Source organism: Chinchilla lanigera, unplaced genomic scaffold (genome assembly GCF_000276665.1).
Source record: "Chinchilla lanigera isolate Chin_1 unplaced genomic scaffold, ChiLan1.0 scaffold00115, whole genome shotgun sequence".
In the NCBI taxonomy this organism is placed as follows: Eukaryota; Metazoa; Chordata; class Mammalia; order Rodentia; family Chinchillidae; genus Chinchilla; species Chinchilla lanigera.
The window spans coordinates 1,171,001-1,193,879 of NW_004955516.1; the positions used below are offsets into that span (position 1 = coordinate 1,171,001).

The following is a 22,879-nucleotide window of genomic DNA, read 5'->3' on the forward strand; positions in this document are numbered from 1 at the left end:
ATGTAGTAAGTGTTTATAGCACATGTAATAGTAAAATGTATGACAATAATGACACAAAGATTAGAAGGAAAAATTGAGAATATTATGTTACCATGGCTTTATAACATGAGTGAAGTACTATATTATTATTAGGTTGACTCAAATTATTTGAACATGTAAGTTGTAAAACTAAGTTTTAGAAAAAGAGATATAATTGTAAGTCAATAGGAGATTTAAGCTGGGAGTGGTGACACATGTCTGTAATCCCAGTGCTCTGAGAGACTGAGGCAGGAGGATTGCAGGTTCTAACCCAGCCTGGGCAACTTAGTAGTAACTTAGCAAGATCCTGTCTCAAAATTAAAAAATAAAAATGAAACGGGGGTCTAAGGGTGTAGTTCAGTGCAAAGATCTTGGGTTCAGTCACGTATACTGCAACAAAACAAAACAACAGAAACAATTGCAACGTCTAATGAATGAATGGAAAAACAAATCCTGTGATATATCTACACAAGGAACACTATTTGGCAAGGAATAAGATACAGTATTGAGTCACTCAGCAAGATGGATGAATCACAGATGCACTTTAATAACTGAAAGAAGCCACACTCAAAGGGCTACATGTTATATGATTCTATTTATGTAATATTGTGGAAAAGGCAAAATTACTGGGACAGAAAACCAATCAGTTGCCAGGAGCAGAGGGGCCACACAAAGGAAATTTATAGGAAGGTACAAGTGCTTTCTGTGGTAATGGGGTGGTGGACTCGACCCATTTGTTAAAATCCATGCAGACAAAACGTTACTATATGCAAGGTTTTAAAAATTAACGAAGACGTCAAGAAACGCCAGGATGAGTGCAGCTTGAGACAAATGAATCTAACTGTATTACAAATATATGCCACAATTTCAGTGAATGGAGTGAGAGGGAAAGAAGTTAATTTCAGTAACTTTTTTGTGTTTTGAATGACTACTGTAAGGTTAAAGACAAAAAACCTCTAGAGTACCAACTGCGCTGTAGTTGGTAAGTACATTTCTCACAGAGGTATAAGTTATCAGTTCTAAAATTACATTGCATGAGTGCTAGGGTTGAACAAATGCACGTGGATAAATTATAGAGAATGGGATCCAGCCTTCTCACTTTTAGAGTAAGAAGTTACAAAAAAGCAGGGAAAAGAGGTTAGAAGCTATTATATTCAGACAAATATTTCCTACCTCTGACTTTTGAAAGAGCCTAGAACCAAGGGTACCCCAGGAATAATGGACATACCTAGCACCCAGATATTTACTTCTGACTATTCTAGAATAAAAAGAACCAGGGCTCCTTGGAGAAATGATTAATATTAGTTCTAGGGCAAGCAAAATACAGGTCGAACTTGGAACATCTTATAGAGCCATAACGTAAGGGAATTGTTCAAAAATCAAAAGGATGGGGACATGTCAATGGGACAAAGAAGCCAACCCTAAGGAGTTCCCAAATGGCTAAAACTGAAACAAATAGTATTGCATTATAACCCAAATAATAAAATATACACCCATGAGTCAATACTGATAGAAATAAAAGATTCAATAAATAAATGGGGAAGAAGGGGCAAAACCCTTAGAAGAATTCCAAATAATATATGTGGACATTCCTTTCTTTAGGAGATGGAGCTTAATTCTCCCATCATTGTGTGGGGGCTAGTCTTAGTACCTCACTTCCAGAAAACAGTACAGAAAAAACAAAAATTTTACAAAGGAAAACCATGGCAAATAGTACCCTATTTTGATATCATGTGCCCCATGATGAGACGCGAACAGAATGGCACTTTACCTTCTTTCCCAAGCTGTTACCTCTAGTCTAACCAGAGAAAACAGCAGACCAAGCCAAACTGAGGGACACTTTTCAAAATAACTGACCAGAACTGTTCAAAAGTTTCCAGTTACAAAAAAACAAGGAAAGACAGGAATTATCACAGATGAGAAGATTGAGGAGACAGCAACAAAAAGCAATGTGAGATCTCAGATTACATTCTTAGATTACAATCAAAACAGGACACAAGTGGCTAAACTGGTAAAATTTTAATGAAGTCTATACTTGGAGTTAATGGCCTTTTTACTAATGTAAATTTCTTAGTTTTGAAAATGTATCATAGTTATATTAACATAGGAGAAGCTAGCCAAAGGGTATACACAAACTCTCTGTACTATCTTTGCAATTTTTCTATAAAACTAAAATTATTCCAATAGGAAAGTTCATTTAAAAGACCAAAAAAATGTCCAGAAGCTTCCCATCTCATTCAGACTAGAATGCTGTCTTTACCGTATCCTACAAGACCTTACATCACTGGACTCTACCTCTGCTACTTCTCAGAATACATCTACTATTTTGTTGAATAAATTAATAAATGACCCTTTAAACCAAAGTAAGCCATCTAACTAATCTTTAGAATCATCTGGGAAACTATTTTTTTGTGTGTTTTTGAGACAGGGTCTCGCTATGCAGGTCAGGCTGGCCTTGAGCTCACTTTGTAGCCCAGGCTGGTCTCGAACTCACAACGATCCTCCTGCCTTAGCCTCTCGAGTGCTGGCATTACAGGCATGTGCCACCATGCTCGGCCTGGGAAACTATTAAAATGCAGATTTTTATGGACATATCTCATATTTTTTTGAATCATTCTTTTTGAACTGAGGGGTGGGGACTGTATATTAATTATACACACATACATGTATATAGATTTTTTTTAGAGTCTCATTATGTTGGCTAGGCTAGTCTCAAGCTTGTGGTCCTTCCACCTCAGCCTCCTGGGTAGCTGGGATTAGAGGCATGTGCCACCACATCTGGCTGGAAATTTTTATTTTTATTTTTATTCTTATTTTTTATTTTAAAGAGAAAAGAACAAAAACAAAATAACAAAAACAAAGACAAAAATAAAACAACACAAAAACTATAAAAACGATACACAATTTCAAAATAAGATGATAGGAAATCAGCAATGGTTGTTATATTACGTATTGTTATCTTCAAAGTAGTTGCTCAGAAATTTTTATTTTTAAAAGCACCCTAACCGGGGATATAGCTCAGTAGCACCGTGCCTGCCTGGCACGCGCAAGGTCCTGAGTTTGATTCCCAGTACCAAAAAATAAAAAGTAAAAAAATAAAAGCACCCTAGATGGTTCTGAGAATTAGTTAGATTTGGAAATTTCTCAAAATGGAAAATATTAAATTCTTTTAAATCAGTCAAATAGCTTTTATGAACTAAAAAATAATTGTGACTACTTTAATTGAAGAGAAGAATGTAGACACTTTGAGGTGGCAGTAAACTGAGATGTAAGTGAATTTTCAAGAATAAGGCCACCTTTGAACAGTGTTTCTCAACTAGGAGCAATTTTGCCCCCTAGGGGACATTTCACAATGTCTAAAAGCAATTTCAGTTGCAATAACTAGAACAACTGGCATCTAGGAGATAGAGGCCAGGAATGCTGCTAAGTATCTGATAAGGCACAAGATAATAACCCATAATCCATAATTATGTAGGCTAAAACATCTGTAGTGTCAGGCTTGAGAAACTTTGCCTTAGGATGGTCGATAGCCACCTTAATTGCTGCTTGGCAGCCTGCTTACTCTTCCGCATGAACCAATACATAATTGGGCGGTTTTTAAATTTTCTTCAAGCTTTTACTTGGAAAAAGTTCACACACTATGGGAGAATTGAAAGAACAGCATGAATCTCCCTTTGCCCTTAACCTGAACCTTCCAAGTCAAAATCTGGCCACATTTGCTTCATTGCGTGCCACATACCATGTGCATACCCTTGTTTTTTGTTCTGTTAACATGACACCCAGCATGCTTCTCCTAGACAACTACAATACCATTATCATACCTCAGGAAATAAGAATACTCCATAGCATTTCCATACTTCCTCAGTTTGCGCCACTATAAATGCCATTTATAGCTTTATAGCCCAGCTCACCCCTAATCCAAAATCTAACCAAAGTTCACTCATTGCAGTCAGCTGTTAGGTCTATTCAGATTCTTTTAATCCAGAAGAGTTCGCCATCTTTTCTGTTTTCCAACAGCCCCTGAAGACATCTAGCTAGTTGTCTTATTGAATGTCTTCTACTTTGGATTTAGCTCATTGTCTCCTCATGGTATCATTTAGCACATTTCCTTTCCTTCTTATAAACTAGAATTTAAGTTTTGGCTTGATAAGATTTAAGTGAAATACTTTTGGCAAGAATACTTCACACGCGGTGTGGTGTATTTCTCATTGCAGCTCATCAGAAGAAACACAATGTCAGGCTACTCATCGCTGACACTAAGTTGATCACTGTGTTAATCGAGTTACCACAAAATCTCTGCTGTAAAGGTATGTTTCCTCTCTGAATTGGAATGTATAAATATCCTACTTCTTAGCAGCTTTTCTCCCAATAGTTTTAGCATCAACTGATAATTTTTCTGTAAAGTAATTATTACATTGAGGTTGGAAAATAGTGATTTCCAGTCTGTCATTCCTTACACATTTATTAGTTCACAATAGTCTGTAAACAGCAGAGGAGTGTTCCTTTATTTCCTCTTCTCCTTTCTTTATCACCATGGAGGCATGGATTTCTGTTGTTGTTAAATTATTACCTTCATTTTCTCCCTTTTTTCCTTATCTTCCTCTCCCCTCCTCTTCTCCTCTGACTCAACATCTTTGCCCTCCTCTCCTCCTCCCACTCCCTATCTTTCTGTCTCTCTGTCTGTCTGTGTCTATGTCTCTGTCTCTCTGTGTCTCTGTCTCATTCTCTCTGTCTCATTCTCTCTCTCTCTGTCTCTCTCTCTCTCTCTGTCTCTCTCTCTCTCTCTCTCTCTCTCTCTCTCTCTCTCTCTCTCTCTCGATATTAAGCCCAGAGCCTTGCACGTGCTGGGCAAGTGTTCCACCCTTGAGCTACACCCTCCAGTTTCCAACGTTCTTTGTAATGGTCAAATTGTGCCCAAATTTGTCCGGTGGAAACTCCTTCCAGTTGGCTCTTGTGACTTTCTGACATGACTTCATCAGTCTTTGGGTACTTCCTATGGGTATCTCTGTTTTGTTTTGCTTTTATCTTTTTTGAGACAGAGTCTCACTATGCAGTTAAGGCTGGCCTTGAACTCATTTTGTAGCCCAAGCTGGCCTCAAACTCACAACAATCCTCCTGCCTCATCTCTGGTTTTAAAGACCTATTTCTATGAAGTTTATTTCCTGAAATTCCTATAAGCTCTGTTTTAGATCTAGGTTTTACACTAATAGAACAAAATGCAGATACTATTATTTGGGTTGGAGCAATACTATGGTACTACTTCAATAACATCAAATAAGAAATCATTAATTTAGACCTACTCATATGTTCACATCATTCCTAACCTTCACACTTTAAGTTATTCATTACACGTATTACATGATTCTATTTCTGAAAGCTGCTGAAAGTTTAAAGGTTTGGGTTTTTTTAAAATTAAAATTTACCTTGAGCAAACAACACCCCCACTCTGAGCAGATAAACAGTACTCCGCCCTCTAGAGTCAGTACAGCGTCAAACATGGATAAGGAGAGGGCAACCCTTCAGGAGGGTACAACAAACTCCAGTTCCTCTCCTGCAGACATGTATCCAGTATCTGAAATGTACTGGTGGTGTTCATTGGGGGAATTCTAATTCTACATGAGAAGTTAATCAATCATATTAAATACATAAAATACTGTATCGTTTTATTTATATTTCTTATTTCTTTCTCAGTATGATCAAAGCACATCATGTGCTTTGCAACTTCAGGCAGGTAGTATAAAATGTTAAGCATAATAATAATGACTAAAAATAACAAGCACATAACATGTGACCATTAAGTACTAAGAACAGACTACAAGGAAAGCACTAATGCCTAATTTCTGGTCAGTTATGCAGGGCTTCCTATATGATGTGAAATTTTGATATTTCTGAACAGTAACAGGAAAAGCATATAACAAATGAGAAGACAAAGTAAGAGAAATCTTAAAGTAAGGACAAATCAAATCGTAATGTTAAGAAAATAACCACAGAAATATACCAATTATCCAGAAGTTACCTTTACTTAGAAGGGGAAGGTAGTCAGGTGCTTTGTTCTGAAAAACCCTTGTTGCATCCTCAGCTTTCATGGACACTTCTTTTGTCTGAATTAGGAAAAAGCCTTTACCAACCATCTGTGGAAAATAAAATTTCATTTAGATTTTAAAATAAACATTTGAGATAAAAACAATGTAACCCTATTCAAGCATTTTTCTGCACAAAATTCAACACAGCATGCTGATTTTTGTTTTAGTTATTAACTCTAAATCGGGGCATTTGCAGTAAAACATTCTCAAATATACAGGTTCCTTGGCTCACGAACTCAGTTCTCTCCATGATTCTGGTCCCAAACCAAACTGGACGAGAGCCGAATTAAATTTCCCCATGAGGTTAACATTGAACCCCAGCATTAAATTTGATTTGGTTCTCATCTAACTCCATTTATAACCAGAATCACGGAAAGAATCAAGTCCATGGATGAGGTACAACTTTCCAAGATTCCTTCTTACAGATAGGTGGTTTTGGTTAAGTATTAATAGTGGAGGGACAAAATGACAGATCAGTGAACGTCAGTGACTCAGCTTCTCCAAGGCCAAAGTGTCTGGAGTCTGGAGGACAGTGGCTTGGAGAAGAGCAGAAGTGACAAGAGACCCTGGGAATGACAGAGGAGATAAAAGTAGGACTGTGTGATACAAAGGAGGTGGCCCATGCAGTACAGGAGAAACAGAGGCACCAGTGAGGAGCACAGTTCATAGTAGGTAAATTCATCAACAAGGGACTGGATAAAGAAAATATGGAATCTGCACATAATGGAATACTACTCGGCTATGCAGAATGACACATTTGAGATATTTGTTGGAAAAAATAATGTTGAGTAAAATGAATCAGACACACAAGCTTAAATACCACATAGTATCTTTCATTTGAGTGAGGCAAAGTACAAAGAAAATGATAAAGGATGGATAGAAAGGAACAAAGGGGATGGATCTCTTGCAATAGGGAAGTGGCCCAAGGGAACAGGGCTGGGGTGAGGAGGAGGGGAAGAGGAAATGAGAGGAATAAAGGTGTGCCATGTACAGGATCCTAATAATCCCAATTACTGTAAGCATGATAAGCCATAACATGAGCTAAGACAAATAATATTAACAAGTGCGAAAAAGGGGATAAGGGAACTGGGGGAGGAGAAGGAGGGAGATGGAAGGGGAAGTGGATTAAAATAGAAGAAACACGCTGTAGTACGGACAAGTAACCACTCCCCAAGATAACTGTAAAATGTATGAATTGCAAACGTACTAATAAAAATAAAAAATTATTTAAAAATTAGTACTGTAATGCCTACTGTTAAGATTGAGTCAAATACTAAATGTTAATTATCCTCAATTTAAAACAATTAAAGTAGGTGTGGTGGCATGCATCTATAAATCCCAACACTCTGGGAGGCTGAAGCAGGAGGACTGTAAATTCCAGCACAGCCTGGGGAATTTAGCAACCCAGTGAGACCTAAAATAAAATGTAAAGAAAGGGCTGAGGATATAGCTCAGTGCAAAGGGACCAGGTTCAATCCCCAGTGTTGGAGAAGAAGAAATACAACGTAACTACCAGATGGAAGCTTTAGTTTGGTGATACTGAAAATGTCCAATGAGAGGAGAGTGGTTAAATAAATTATGTATTTACATGATGAAATACTATAGTTAATTACATTTATCATAGCTCATTAGCTATAACAAAAATATTAAATGGAAGGAATCTTATGTAATAATTTTTAATTTTAAAAGCCATGGTACAAATTTGTATGGTATAGCACAATATTAGATTGAATTTATGGAGTACTTACTATATACCAGGCAGTTTTATGTACTTTACATGAATAATACATTTATCCCTCTCTTGATGTAGGCATTCATGTTATGGATGAGATAACAAAGGGAGGAAGTGGTTAGGACACTTGCCCAAGGTTATAAAATTATTAGGTAACAGCTATGATTCGAACCTAGTTCATCTGATTACAGACTAAATAATTCTAAATATTATTCCTAAAAAGATTGCTTAAGGTATAATACAATTATGAATGATTTAAAAAATTATCTTTACTATTCTTTATTTCTATAGTTCACTGTAAGTATATATTAATTTTAAAAATAATTATGACAGTAAGTTTTTTAAAATGGAAAGTTATTGCAACCACATTAAGTAAAACTTACTAGGAGAGAGAGAGAGAGAGACAGACAGACACACAGACACTGCCAAAAAATATACATCAGGAAAAGAAAGTTGTATAAATATTTTAATACTAAGCTTACTGAGACATCATAAGATTTATACAAGTTACCTTTGGCCTCTACAATTATAAGAAGTGCACAAACTGGTGGTCATTAGCTGTCAGACAATTATTAGTACAGAAAACTGCTGAAGTGTATATACATTTGTTGGCAGGCTTTGATATATATATATTTTTTTTTTCTTACTTTTGAAAAATAAAAAGTAGAAACAAAGAAATATCTCAACCAAGGTGCTATCAAAGATGTCACTGTCCATTGTCATATAAGTGTACATGATTAGTTTACTCCCCAGTTTTAGTTGTCCTTCATTATGGAAATAATGCATGTTCTTTTTAAAATCCAGAGCTACAAAGAAGAAAACTGTGGTCATAATCAACTTCCCAAGAATAGCCACAATTGGTAATATTTTAGTGTATATAACATTTCAGACTTACCTAATTTTTTTAAAAATCAGTTACATAATATTTTACAATTTTTTCCTTGTGAATATTTTCCAATTATTCTACTATAAAATCAGCTTTAGTAGCTGATGGTATTTCATCCTATGGTTACATTATTCTATATCATGTAATCACATTGGCTCAAACTCCTAATTTTTTTAGAACTTTCACTCAATGCCATCTCCTTAAAAAGAAACATACACTTAAAAATTGCAGGAAATTACATGGTTGTAACTGCCAGATGATAAAGTTACTTAAAAGACCAGAAACAATCTTATTTCCATTTCTGATTTTCTATACTACTTCTCACCTATCATTTTATAGTCAAATGCATAAACTGACAAAATTTGGATTAACTTTAAATACCATTATCTAAACAATGAGCTATGAAATTATATTTTAATATATTACTGAAAATATTTGAAAAGACTTCTTTCCATAGAAATTCTTCTATTTCTAAAGATTTAAAAATAGTGGTAACTAGTCAGCTTAAATAATTAAAATAATTCAAACTACTTTAACTCTAATTTATCCTGTATATATCTGTAATGTTTATAAGAGCAAGCAAGAAGTCTGACCTTCACGTGAGAAAACCAAGACTCAAAATTTTTCTTGACTCCATATGGAATGTGCTTTCTGCAGCTTTCCAAGCTTCTCATGCTTTCAAATTTTATATTTGAGAAAACATTATATGTTTGTAAGAACAATGTGAAACAAAATTCTGTGGTAATCCTGGGATTTAACAAAGCTAGAGTATACAATCACTTTTCTAGTCTAAATTGGCCTAGGACCCTTGTGTTAATGATATGAGACTCAAGTTTTTCTTTTCCAACTCAGAATTAACTAGTTTCTACAAATATTTCCCTGGGAAGTAATCTCTCTTACCATAATACGTACCTTATGTCTTTTGTCTTTCAGAATGTTTGGATATTCTTTTCACATATACTTGGCATTTTCTTTTTCTTTCTTATTTTTTCTCTTTTTTCCATTGTTTCTGTGCTTTCAGAATTAGACAGCTGTAGCCAAAGAGTCCTAGGTTGGAGGGCTCTTTAGTCCACATGATTTCGGTCACATTCCTGCTCTACCTGGCATGCACCAACTTTCCTTCACCACTGAAGTGGTGTAACAGCGTCATATTTAAGGGTTAAGGCTGTAGCCTACAGAACCAGACTACCTATGTATGAGTCACAGCTCTGCTGTTTACAGGCTGAGTGACCTTTCGCAAATTACCCTCTCTGTGATTCATTTTCCTTATCTGTCAGAAGGGGGAATGACAGCATCTATTTTATAGAGTTGTTTTGAGTATTTAGTTAATTCATTTAAATCCCTTCCAATTTCTTGCATAAACACTATGTAAGCACTAGCCATTAGTGTTGTGAGATTTTTGCTATTATATATCAGAAAATCATCTAAAGAATATCACTCTTCCTGGTTATATTCTTTTTGAGAGTACACAACACTGCCATTGCACAATCAGATACTGCAGGTTTTAAAGCTAAGAACATTTAGTGACTCATGAAGAAATACTATTTGTTTTGATGGCTTTTTTCTTTAAAATGTTAAATATTGTTTATGACCATTCCTGATTACCTGCCAAAGAGTTTAACCTGAAAATTTAATTTTTAAAGACTAAATATAGATTCTTTAAAAAAATCACCATGAATGTATTTACCTACCCAATGCTGGATTAACACAGTGAATGTTGAATTAGCACAATGAATGTATTTACCTCTCCAACGTTGGATTAACATGTGATTAGGTAGAAAGGCCAGAGCATATTTTTCTATACTTTATCAGATTCATAATCTGCTTTTATCAGATTTCCATAATCACAAAAGAAAATATTTAAATTATACTTTGGCTTCTGTTGTCTTGAAAACTGTACCTCAGATATACTTTGTACATTTCACACATGGGTTTTCTACATCATAGAATATATAACTATAGAGAGGTAGTCATGTTTTAGTTTTTTTCCCAAAATTATTCATTTTGATATGTTCCAACATTTTAAATAATCCCTTCAAGAAGAGACTTGAATTTTCCATTCATTTCTCCATTTCTGGAAGTTTGGTTTTTAAGTTCAAACAAATTCCTCCTGAAGAAATGATTAATGGATAATCAATACATCCTACTGCTGCCTCCCTAATAGAGCACCTAGTAACAAAGCAACTGCTGCTTCTGGAGCCCCTCTGACCCCAATTATTTTTCATGTGAAGCTGATACCCAAAGAACTCTCCTCTTGAGCTCACCAAGAGCTGCTGCTCATAAGCCTATTATAACCTTTGCCATCCTGGGAATGGCATCCTGACTCCCATCGCAAATTTCCATAACCACCCCTCTATGGCAACAGGGCAGCAGAAAACCAAAAACACAGTACCACCCATCTTTTAGTCACAAGAGGTCCAAACATGTATTCCTCAATGTCTTTTCTATCCCCAACCAATTAAAACTCCTCAGACATTTCCCCAGTAAATAATTATAAAAAGTAATGCTTTACTATACAGTACAACTTTTGTGAGCATCTGTGGAAATCATTTCTTATAAAGAATGGGAATTCTTTGAGGGCATAGAATTTTGTCTATATATTTCCATCTCCAGCACATACTATAGTTCATTATTTTGATTGATTGATTGATTGACTGCCATACTGATGATTGAACGTAGGGCCTTCACTCTGACCTAAATACCCAGCCTTTTTATTTTTCTTTTTAAATTCTGAGACAGGGTCTCATTAAATTACTAAGCTGCTCAGGCTGGGCTTGAACTTGTGATCATCCTACCTCAGCCTCCCAGAGTGCTAGGTTTACATGGGTGTGACACCACACCTGGTAGTAGTCTGAAGTCTGTTATTTGTAAGTTGTCATCAATTACAAGTTCTATTTAAGATAAGCAAAAATGTGAAAAGCAAATGTGTACTGTATAATACATTAAATACAGTAACAGTAACTTGTATATAAGCAGTGCTTAATAAGTTCTTACTGAATTGAAATCTATCTATCTATCTATCTGTCTATCTATCTATATTTTTTGCTTCTTTGAGATAGGATCTTTCAGTGTAGTTCTGGGTGGCCTTGAACCAGCCTGGCCTTGAACTCATGGCAATCTTCCTGCCTCAGCTTCCTGAGTGCTCAGATTATAGGCATGTACCACCATGCCTGGTCTAGAATTTTATATATATATATAAGTGCCTACTGAGTGTCAGGTCCAGTTCTTAGAGCTAAATAAGTTCCTAATCTTTGCAGCACAGTAAGAAAATAAACAGAACAATTTTTTTTCTCCCAATAGATAAAAGTCATGAAGTCATGAAATTTTACCATTTCCTTCCTTAGGTATTCTAAGCAGTAGCTCAAATAATCTATAAATAGTACACCTTTAATCTGACACATTAATCTTTTAACTGAGCTATGAAAATAGAGTCACTGGGGTTGGGGATGTAGCTGAATGGTAGACTGTGTATTTAGCATCCATGAAGCCCTGGGTTGGATCTATCTATCTAGTCGCTAAAAGGCCATTGTGATTTCCTTCTTGAACTGTTTGTACATGTATAAATTTCATGAAAACTATTTACATACCAGAGACAGGCTCCCATAGATATAGTACATAAAATTTGATTATTAACAAAGCAAAATGTAATCATTTTAATCATTACCAAGCTAGCTTAAAGTGATTTATTCAGTACTGCACAATAAATATTGTATCTATTCAGTTTTACATAATGTGCTGGAGGGAGCACTGGTGCGTAGCATGAGGGAATAAAAGAGGTCCTTGGTTTCCAGTCTCAATTTTCTCACCTATAAGCATCTTGATCTTAAAAAAGTATAACGTTCTGGATCTTTAGTCAACTAAACATTTGAACATCTAATATGAGCTAGACATTGTTTTAGGCAGTAAAATGAATATGATCAGCTCTCTCCCTAAAGAAAGTAAACCCTTACCTGAATAAATCATTTAAGTCATGTAATCAGAGTGCTGAAAATATTCTGGCAGTATAGAGGAGGGACACCTGGAGGGGATAGGAGACTTCCTACACAAAGTCAGGATGTAAAAGTTGAAGTTTACCCAAGTAAAAGAGATGGGAATAAAGGAATATCCCTCCTTTCCATGTCAGACAAAAGTAACAGTGAACAGGAAGCAGGAGGAAAACAAAGTGGTCTGGGATTACCAGTGCTATTGCAATGGTAGTAGATATTGCAAAGATAAAGAGGTAGGCAGGGATCAAATTATAAAGCTAGGAAGTTACCTATGGGTAATAGGGAGCCACAGAAGGATTTAACATGTTCTGGCCAGCTTGAACCACCAAGTGGTACATGAATGATGGTTGTTGATTAAAATTTAAAAATTAAAATCAACAAATACATAGGATCTGAACCACACAATAACTAAGCTTGAGCTCCACATCCAACAAGTAACCTACATTTTTCTTACGCAAGTATTAAAGACTATTTAAAAAATCACGTACTAGCCCATAAAGAGAGCCTCAAAAAATTTTAAGAAATTGGTAACTTAACAGACCATGATTTGGCACCAATGTGTAATTAATTAAGAGTTAATAATAAAAATTACTTCTAAAAAATCCTCACCTACCTGAAAGTTTCAGAAGCACTGCTAATAACCCATGGATTAAAAAAGAAATCATGCCAGGTGTGGTTGCACACACCTGTAATCCCAGTACTCGGGAGGCTGAGGCAGGAGGATCGTTGGGAGACCAGCCTGGCCTACAAAGTGAGCTCAAGGCCAGCCTGAACTACATAGTGAGATCCTGTCTCAAAAAGACAAAAAAAAAAAAAAAAGAACTCATAAGCAAATCTAAAGATGCTTGCAATTAAATCTCCAGATATCACATAGGAGAAGAGATAAAATCATAGCAGAGATTAATGATTTGGAAATCAAATATATGATAGAAAATATCAGCAAAACCCAAAGTAGGTTTTAATAGGCAAAACTCTGGCAAGAATAATTTAAGAAGTTCAAAAACACAAACAATAATGAATTAAAAGAGGGATACATATGTAGAGGTTGAAAAGAGAATCCAACCATATGTCCACAATTTTGAAAAGATTTGATCCACAAAATGAACAAATATCTTCAAAAATACCTTACCACAACTAACTCAAAAAGAAATTAGAAGCTTAGAAAGCTATCACAAGTTGGGTATCTCTTACCTGAAATGGTTGGGACCAAAAGGGTTTCAATTTTCCAATTTTGGAATATTTGCACAGGCTTTATTGGTTGAGCAACCTTAATCTGAAAATCTCCAACTTCTTGAGCATCATGTCAGTGCTCAAAAAATTTCAATTTCGGAGTATTTTGGATTTTCAGATTAGGGGTGTTCACTATGTACTATTAAAGAAATAGAAGCAGTGCTAAAGTGCTCCAAAAACACAACACTAGGCCCTGTTGGTTTTACAAGCTGATTCCAATGTTATTCATCCCAGTCTTACGGAAACCCTTAAAGACAACAGAAAAAGAAAGCATAATCCTACCTCATGTTACTAACATGCTCAACAATGACCCTAATAAGGAAACTACACAGATATTTAACAAAAGCAGAAAACTTCTGGCCCATTTCATGCGTGCCCATTCACAAAGAAGTCAGCAAATTAATTCTATAAAAAGAGAAAATGTCACAGTAAGTTGGGTATATCCCAGGTTGTGTGAAAATGATTCAGTATTAGAAATATTTAAATAGAAATTATAAATCATTGTGTGACACCAACTTAGTCCTAGCTTCTATTGTTCCTTCCCTATTGACTATTATTCTTAGGCAAAACTGAAATACTTGCTGTGAAGTATACATGGCCTCTGATTCCCTGTACCCAGAATGCCCTCTCTCAGTTCTGTGTGCCCACCTGTGAAACATTTTCTGGGAAGCGTTCCAGGTTTCCTCACCAGCTGCATGCTGTCCTACATTCTGAGTACCTGCATTACATTAAATATCAGTCTGTGTTCTCTACTCTAACAGAAGGTTTAGGCTAGGATACTGTAACTAGTCTACTAAAAACCAAAACACTTCTGTACCCTTCTTTTTCTCCAAAGCACTTAGCTTCCTTCTAATATACTATATATAAGTATATTATATGTGTACTATGATTCCTTCCTTCTAAAATATATTATATATTACTTATTGTCTAGCTCCCCTCTGCACTCAAGACAAAAACTACATGAGGGAAGGGATGATCTATTTAGTTCACCCATGTCTCCAGCAAGTAGAACAGTGCCTGCTATTACAGAGACACTCCACACATACTTGTTGAATCCATTTTAATTACTTAATCTTGGCTACTTCAAAGTGTAACCTGGGGTAGATGGTCTATATCTGTGGTGACAAAACTTTTAGAGCTTTCATTGATAACAAACAGCCTGCTGTGGCATGTGTTCGCCACCACGGGTCTATAGGTTAAGATGTGAATAGTGACTAAGTTTGATAATCATTTACTCTCTTAAGGAGAACTTGAGGCTTCTCAAGCCACACCCCTTTTTCCACTCCATCACCAAAGAAGTGAACTCTGATATTGATCAAGAATAAAATTGAAGAAGAAAAAAAAAAAGAGCCGGGCATGGTGGCAAACATCTGTAACCCCAGCACTGAGGAGGCTGAGGTAGGAGGATCGTTGTGAGTTCAAGACCAGCCTGGGCTACAAAGTGAGCTCACGGCCAGACTGAACTGCTTAGCAAGACCCTGTCTCAAAAAGAGAGAGAAAAAAAGAATGAAATCAGGGCTGGGAGTGTAGCTTAGTGATAGAGCACTTGCCTAACATGCATGAGGCCCCAAGTTCCATCCCCAGCATTGCAAGGAAAAAAAAAAAAGAGCAAAATGATATTGTGAGGGGTCACTAAGTTGTCCATCTTCTGAGTAGGAAAATAAAATAAAAGAACTGTGAACTATACACAAAGCCTGATGGAAGCATTCCTTTTAGTGCCTTCCTGGGTCTTTTTTTTTTTTTTTTTTGGTTTTTCTCCGGTACCGGGAACCGAACTCACGACCTTGCGCTTGCCAGGCAGGCGCTTTTGCCGCTGAGCTAAATCCCCAGCCCCCCTGGGTCTTTTTATATTTTCTTCTCTCTCATGCCTGTAGTCAAAGGAGTCTGAGGTTGCCTTCCATTTCGAAAAGCCAGTAGAAGGGGATGGGGATGTAGTCATGGAGCAGGCTCAATGGGGTCTTGATCTAATACAGGCCTCAAAGTAAAAAAAAGGAACATAAAAGAGTGGTTTAAGTCACTTCTGCTTTAGACCTTAGAGAAGATAAAAACCTGATCTGGTCATTTTCTGCTGGTCTTCTTGGCACCGATCCACTTCCCACAATGGGGTTGGTAAGATAAAAAATGCCACAAATAGGTATAGGGAAAAGTTAAGGAGTTGACCTACCTCTACCAAGGTCTCAAGCTCAGTGGGAAAGAGGAATCCTCATGACTTAGTCGTGGTTTATTTTATTGCACTAGAAACTGTTTTACATGTTTATGTAAAATTTTATGTGTGTTTTCTGGGGAATTAGTTTGGGGTTCAAGATTTGGGCCAAATGATCTCTGCCTAGAACACAGATAAGTTTGCACACCTACAAGCATACTTACATGAGAATTAAGCAGGTAAAAATATTTGGATAAAAATAAAACAACACTTGCTACTTATAAGTATTTACCTAGTATTTTCTGCATGACAAATGATATGTTATGAGATGTATAAAGTATTAACTGGTAAATTTCATGTATATAAATTGCTACTTGGAGTTAAGACTTATTGCAAAGATAGAAAATATATTCTTTTAAATCACTGAGCTATTTTCTTATGGAATGGCTAAGACTGTGTTATGGACTGAATGTTTATGTCTCTTCAAAATTCCTTTGTTGAAGCTCAAACCTCCAAGGTGATGGTATTTGGAGGTGGAGGGACTTTTGTAAATAATCAGGTTTACATGGAGTCATGAGAGGTCCTGCTATTTAACCCACTCACTCTGTGATATTTTATCCTGGCAGCCCATCTTAGTCTGCTCCAACTGCAAAAAGTTTCTTCCCTTTGTCTTTAGCAGGCCTGTCCTCTGTGTGTGGGGAGGGGAAGGAGGAGGAGAGGGAATGAGAATGAGCATAAATTTTCATTCTCACACAGGGAGTGTTCTACCTCTCTGGTGAATCTTCTTAAAAGGATATTAACCTTATGGATCAGAGCTCCACTCTTATGGCCTAACTTAACCTTAATTACTTTCTTACAGGTTGACCTCCAAGTACAAATATAGCCACACTAAGGGGTTAAGCCTTCAACATGTGAATTTGACATTCAGCTCACAACAGCTGTCAGTGCTGAGGAGTTCAATGTAATTTACTATTCTTGTAAGTATTTTCTCTGGACATTCCAGCTTTCTTAGCTCCTGGGGAGAAATTAATCCTATAGCTATACAGTTCTGTAGTATAAAGTCATTTGGATTGTCAATCCAATCTTCAGAGGAGAAATTTAGGATACAATATATGTTGCTGTGTTTTCTCAACAATTCCTGAAAACTCCAAAAGAAAAGGTAATAATAATATGAAGCTTAGACTCATGGTAATTTTCTAAAAGTTATAGTTCTCAGAGTGCCTAAAATCATAAGCATGGATAAGTGGGTGTGGTGGTGCATACCTGTAATCCCAGCACTCTGAGAGGCTACGGAAGAAGGATTGCAAATTCAAGTCTATCTTGGATAAATTAGTGATTTAGCAAGACCTTGTCTTAAACAAAACATAAAAAATAGGTTGCGAGGGGTAGTTTAGTGCAAAGGCCTGGGTTCAATCGCACATCACTCCCCCTACACATCCAAACCCAGAAGAGGTCATGTTTTATATTACTCTTTCACAAGAGCCATTTAAGAAATGAATCTATAGCTAGGTGTGATGATGCATGCCTGTAATCCTAGCATTTGGGAGGCTGAGACAGGAGGATCACTCTGAGCTCGAGGCCAGCCTGGGCTACAAAGTGAGTTCAAAGCCAGCCTGGACTGCATAGTGAAACCCTGTCTCAAAAACATGAAAAAAACAAAAAAGAATGAATTTACGCAGGGCGCACTGGTGTACACCTGTAATCCCAGAAACTTAAGAGGCTGAGGCAGTATCACAAGTTTGAGGCTAGCCTGGGCAACTTAGTGAGACACAACATCAAAATAAAAAAGGGCCCAACTACTGCCAAAAAAGTGAGTTTAGGCTGTGTTTCTTACTGTAATCCTTAAAAGGTAATGGATATACTTTCAAAAAATCAAAAATTTCAGATGTTGGAACTAATTTGATTCAGTTTAATGTCCTACAGCTACTAGGTTAAGCATTTTCCCCCAAAGAAAACACAAGTGAATACCTTATTCATTTACTGAGCAACAATGTAACATTTTCATTAAAATGTATGTCCACAGTTAAATTTCCACGATAATCTGAGATAAAAATAACAGATTTTTTTCATTTTAATGGACACCTAGCCCTCCAAAAAATTTTTAAAAAAGAAATTGGTTAGACAAAATTATGCAGCTTTTGCCAGTCTCTCTTGGGGCCCTTGGCCTTGGGGACCCAGCCCTCATGCTGTGAGGAAGCCCAGGCCACATGGAGAGCACCTGGTCCTCAGCCCCATCTGAGTTCTCAGCTGAAAGCCAGCATCAACCTGCTACCAGCTACGTGGCGAAGCCATCCTCAATGTAGATATTTCAGCCCCTTGTCAAGCTGCCACAGCGGATGCCACATTGAGCACACCAACCCTGCTTGTCCTTATACCAGTTGCAGAGTTGTGAACAAAATAAATACTTGCCATTTTTTCAAGCTATTAAGTTTCGGGGTAGTTTGGTACATAGCAATGGATAACTAGAAGACTTTGTATACTTAAAAGAATGTTAAAACAACCTCTCACCTATTCAGTGCAGATTTTTCAGCAGGTCCCCACCTAATCTCTAAATGTTCTAACATATGGATCGATTTTTCACAAAGCCACCCTTTCCACTGATGAATAATTCTGGGAATTATGTTAAGTTCTATCCCTGGCAATGACCATTATTTTCTAGCCTCTCTTATTCAGGACAGGCCTGTACCTTACTACATAGTGGCAAAATTTTTAGCACTATCCCACTTTACAGGCAAGGAACCCAAAATGTACAATTTGGTAGCTTTACCCAAAGTTACACAACAGATATTTGAACTTCTGGCATAAAGTTTTTGTTTAGTATCATTTCTGTGAAATGTGACACAAATGTAACCAATACAAGGTGTAATAGAAGGGGCCGGGCATATAGTTCAGTGGCACAGCGCCTGCCTGACAAGCACAAGGTCCTGAGTTTGATTCCCAGTACAAAAAAAAAAAAGTGTAATAGATACACTAGAGTTTAACAAATCACAACTTTCATACTTATACCATAATTGGTTAGAGGATTAATCCTTATTTCTATTATTTAAGAGGTGGTATACTGGCATGGATAACTGGAAAATGAAAATCTCTTTTTTTGTACTTCTGTCTCATTTTTAACTTAAATGTTCCATTGTAATTCCAAAATTCCAGTAAGCTCTTGGAAGGCTGGGATAAGTATTATAATTTTAGGTCCTCCTTGATGTTTAAACATAATATATACATTATATATGTATGATATATAATAATTATATATTTTACATATAAAAACAAATGTATAAAATATATATAAAATAATAATAAATATATATATAATAATTTGCCTACCTATGGAAAGCAGCATACAGATCAATGAATATAAAAGCATTTCTTTCCAAATGATTTAAACACACAGATCTTACAATCCAAAAATATTTGTCATTTCAGTGCAGTAATTGTATAGTAAGCTTTTTTCTTTTTCAAAGTCAGCAGCAATAAAAAATGAACTTCTTCCTCTATTGACTACAGTACGTCAGTTGCCATGACGACACTTAGTCCCCAAACATTCTTTCTAATTGAGACAATTTCTCTTTGCTTCAGTCCCCTAAGACTGACCCAGTTACCTAACTCAAAACCCAAAACCCAAGAGGTGCCCTTTAATGAAGACACTATGATTACACAACCTAAGGAAAATTTAAACACCACTTTTCCAAGTTGCAAGGAAACTTCAGGCAACTCATTCTGTTTTTAATACCTAGTTTTACAAGTTGAATGGTAATTATTTGAACTAACTTTAAAACCATACATAAGATACTCGATGACCACATTATGGAACCCTAAATTTTTAATATAATTTCTGATAATACACATGCAGCATATGTTATGTTCTCTAGGCTGTATTTGCATTATATTTCTTTTAAGGTACAATTAAAATATTCTAGGAGAAAGTAAGACCACGCTCAGTAAATCTATCATCGGGCGAAAATAGAACATTTGTGCACTACATCAGCTTGACTTCTTAGGAGGTAAGGAACTAGGAAAAATCATATAAAAACTTAACAAGCTATTGTAAATGTGGCACCATAGAGAGAATTCCTGGTAATTCCAAGACAAAAAAAAATTCCAAAAAGAAAAAGTAGTGTTGTGAAATGTCGTATCACCATTGTCTCAAAGTTTAAGTTAATAATTATTTTTCTCAATAGTCCAAAAGATTTTAAAATTTGGTTGTTTTAAAAATATAATGCTCATTAAGTTATAAGTTTTTATTAGTTGGTCAATATTTTAACTTTTCTTGGGGCTTGGGATAGGGCCCTTGATGCTCAACTTTGCAAAACAAAAGATTAAACTTTTATTATACATGCACAAAAGCTTGAGCTTATTTTACACTACATATACTAACATCTCTTACATTTGTACAACTATAGTATGTAGTAGTGTTCTCAAAAAATGTTTCCCACTTACAGCTGAAAGTTTTCTACATGTTCATTTTGGGAGGAGCTTAGATGTTAATGTCCACTATTTAATTTTTTAATGATTTTATTTAGCCAGAGAGCAAAGGAAGAAAAAAACCCACATACCCAAATCTAAAAGAAAGATTAACATAAAAGACCTCAACTAATCTGAACATTATGTTAATAGAGGTTAACTGTAAGACAGTTTATGATGAATTCTGTTAGATATAACCAAGACTACTATAACTTTTTGTTTGTTTGAGAGGTTCTCCCTATGTAGTTGAGGCTGGCCTTGAACTCACTATGTAGCCCAGGCTGGCCTCAAACTTGCAGTGATCCTCCTGCCTCAGTCTCCTGAGTGCCAGGACAACAGGTGTGCGCAACCATTTTAGCTTATGATTTCAAAACAAAAAATTGAAACAAAAAATCACAACTTTCTTTGTGGCAGACAGTTTAAGCTTGAAGAGGACTGTTAGAAATCCTAAGGCCAAACAAAAAGAATCTTTCAAAAACCACCCATCAACTCATTTTAAAATACAGATGTAATCTATAAGCATAATACTTTCCTCTTCTATATTATGAAATACTGGTATCAAGTATGGATACTAGAGAAAAAATATACCACATGACCCAAGGAAGGTCTGAGAATCAGAGACAGAAATATGAGGCTTAGAATTGTGCAAAAAAGCTTTCAATTTCTTAAACCTGACACTTGGAGACTCTACATGAATAAATTCTGCTGGAGACTGGAAATCATGAAGGAAGTTCTGTGATATCAAACCACTGATAACTTACTTTTAAGTATTTTGCTGTTAAACATATGTTGTCCTAAGCAAGAGTTAAGTGTTCATGACGCTCATTAAAAAAAAAAAGAAAACAACACTGTCATTTTGTTTGGAAGAGGAAAATAATTGATAAAACTAACAAAATATTTGAGTAAGTACAAATGAAGAACTATGTAAAAAGAGGAACCATTATGAAATGTATGACTAAGTGTGTTGTGTGCAAGACTAAGGGACTTCTCAAAGTTGTTTTTGGTTTCTGGCTGCATATAAAAGTAAAAATAAGGGCGTTTTCATTCATATAGAGTAACAGTAAAATATTGCCTGGTTTATGCCGATTACTTTCACCTTACATTCTGAAACTGATTCAAGCTTCATTTTTCCAAAAGAGGGAGAGCAAAGCTGAAGAGTAAGTGAGAAAATTCACCAGTGGACTATATCATGAGGCTCCAAAGAGATTTGCCCGGGAGGGTAGACAAAAGAGAAAGGGCCACCGAATGTAAGCCGCCAAAGAGATGACAATCAGTCCCATGTGTAATTCGACTACTGGACCAAACCCCTCAGGCGGCTGCCTGCACAGTGAGGTGATCTGAGATTCAGTGCATTTTTGGCTTCTTCTCTTCCTTGAGTCCATCCTGGGGCAGGAAGTCAGTACAAGTCAAGGTGTGGAGCCCGTCAATTTAGACTGCGAACTCTAAGTTCCCTTTCAGCATTTCACAGCCTCTTTCCAGGACGTCCCCCACCCCCAAAAGTCGTGCACCGGTCTCTACTCCCATTAGAGAGACAGAAAGAGTGACAGACAGTTGTTGGGGCGGCCCCCTGGCCATAAGGAAACTGTGCCAGGGCCCGGGGCCAGAGAGAGACCACCAGCTGCAAGACTTTGGTTACCTTTTCACGCTGGTCCCAGCTATACTTCTTGGGCCGCTCTTCCTCGTTCTCCCGCCGCGACTCCTTCTCAGTCTTCCGCTCCTTAGAGAAAAAGCAGCCCATGATGCTGGCCTGCGGGTCTTGCCGGGCGGCACACTCGCTCAGGTACCTCCTGGAGTGTAGTGTGACTCCTGGACGCCCAGGCCCCGCAGCACTCCGGGACACCACTCCCGCGGATCACCCTCGCGGAGCAGTCCAGCCACCCGGTAGCCTCTGTTAGGCAGCCAGGCCCAGCACCCCGTTTTCTTTTCCCCTAGTCGCCCTGACTACCCACCGCAGCCAATGATTGCTCAGCGCTCATTGAGCCAATGAAAGCCTCGCAAGCAGCTCTGTGCAGCCTATGGACAGCGTCCCACGTAGTCACACCAATCCGCTTCTGGCTCCAGCGACAGCAGCCGGGCTGATGAGTTTGGCGTCCACACAGCAGACCCGGTCCCCAACTCGGCCCTGTCCTGCCCTCCCAGCACCGTCCCTCCTGGAACTCGGTGGGGCTTCGTAGCTTGTGAGTTGTTGGACTTCGTGTCAGGGTCTTTTTACCCTTGTTTCTGTTTCCCCAACGCTAGCAGCGGGAGGGATGCTAGTGGAATGTTGGGCTTGCTTTATGATGCAAACTGTGACATAACAGAGATTCCTGCTGACGAAGGAAGGCCCTGAAGTTTGGATTC

General features: G+C 37.1%; 1 protein-coding gene across 1 annotated transcript in view; it reads right to left on the reverse strand.

The window, feature by feature from the left end:
• Rp2 (retinitis pigmentosa 2 (X-linked recessive)) overlaps positions 1 to 22,540 on the reverse strand; it is a 33,393-nt gene extending 10,853 nt beyond the window's left edge. Inside the window, exons 1-2 of the mRNA XM_005409001.2 lie at positions 22,176 to 22,540; positions 6,035 to 6,167 (exon numbers count right to left, since the gene is read on the reverse strand). Of these exons, the coding sequence (XP_005409058.1) occupies positions 6,035 to 6,167; positions 22,176 to 22,277 (235 nt within the window). The 5' untranslated portion in view covers positions 22,278 to 22,540. The remainder of the gene's footprint in view (positions 1 to 6,034; positions 6,168 to 22,175) is intronic.
• Positions 22,541 to 22,879: the final 339 nt, after the last annotated feature.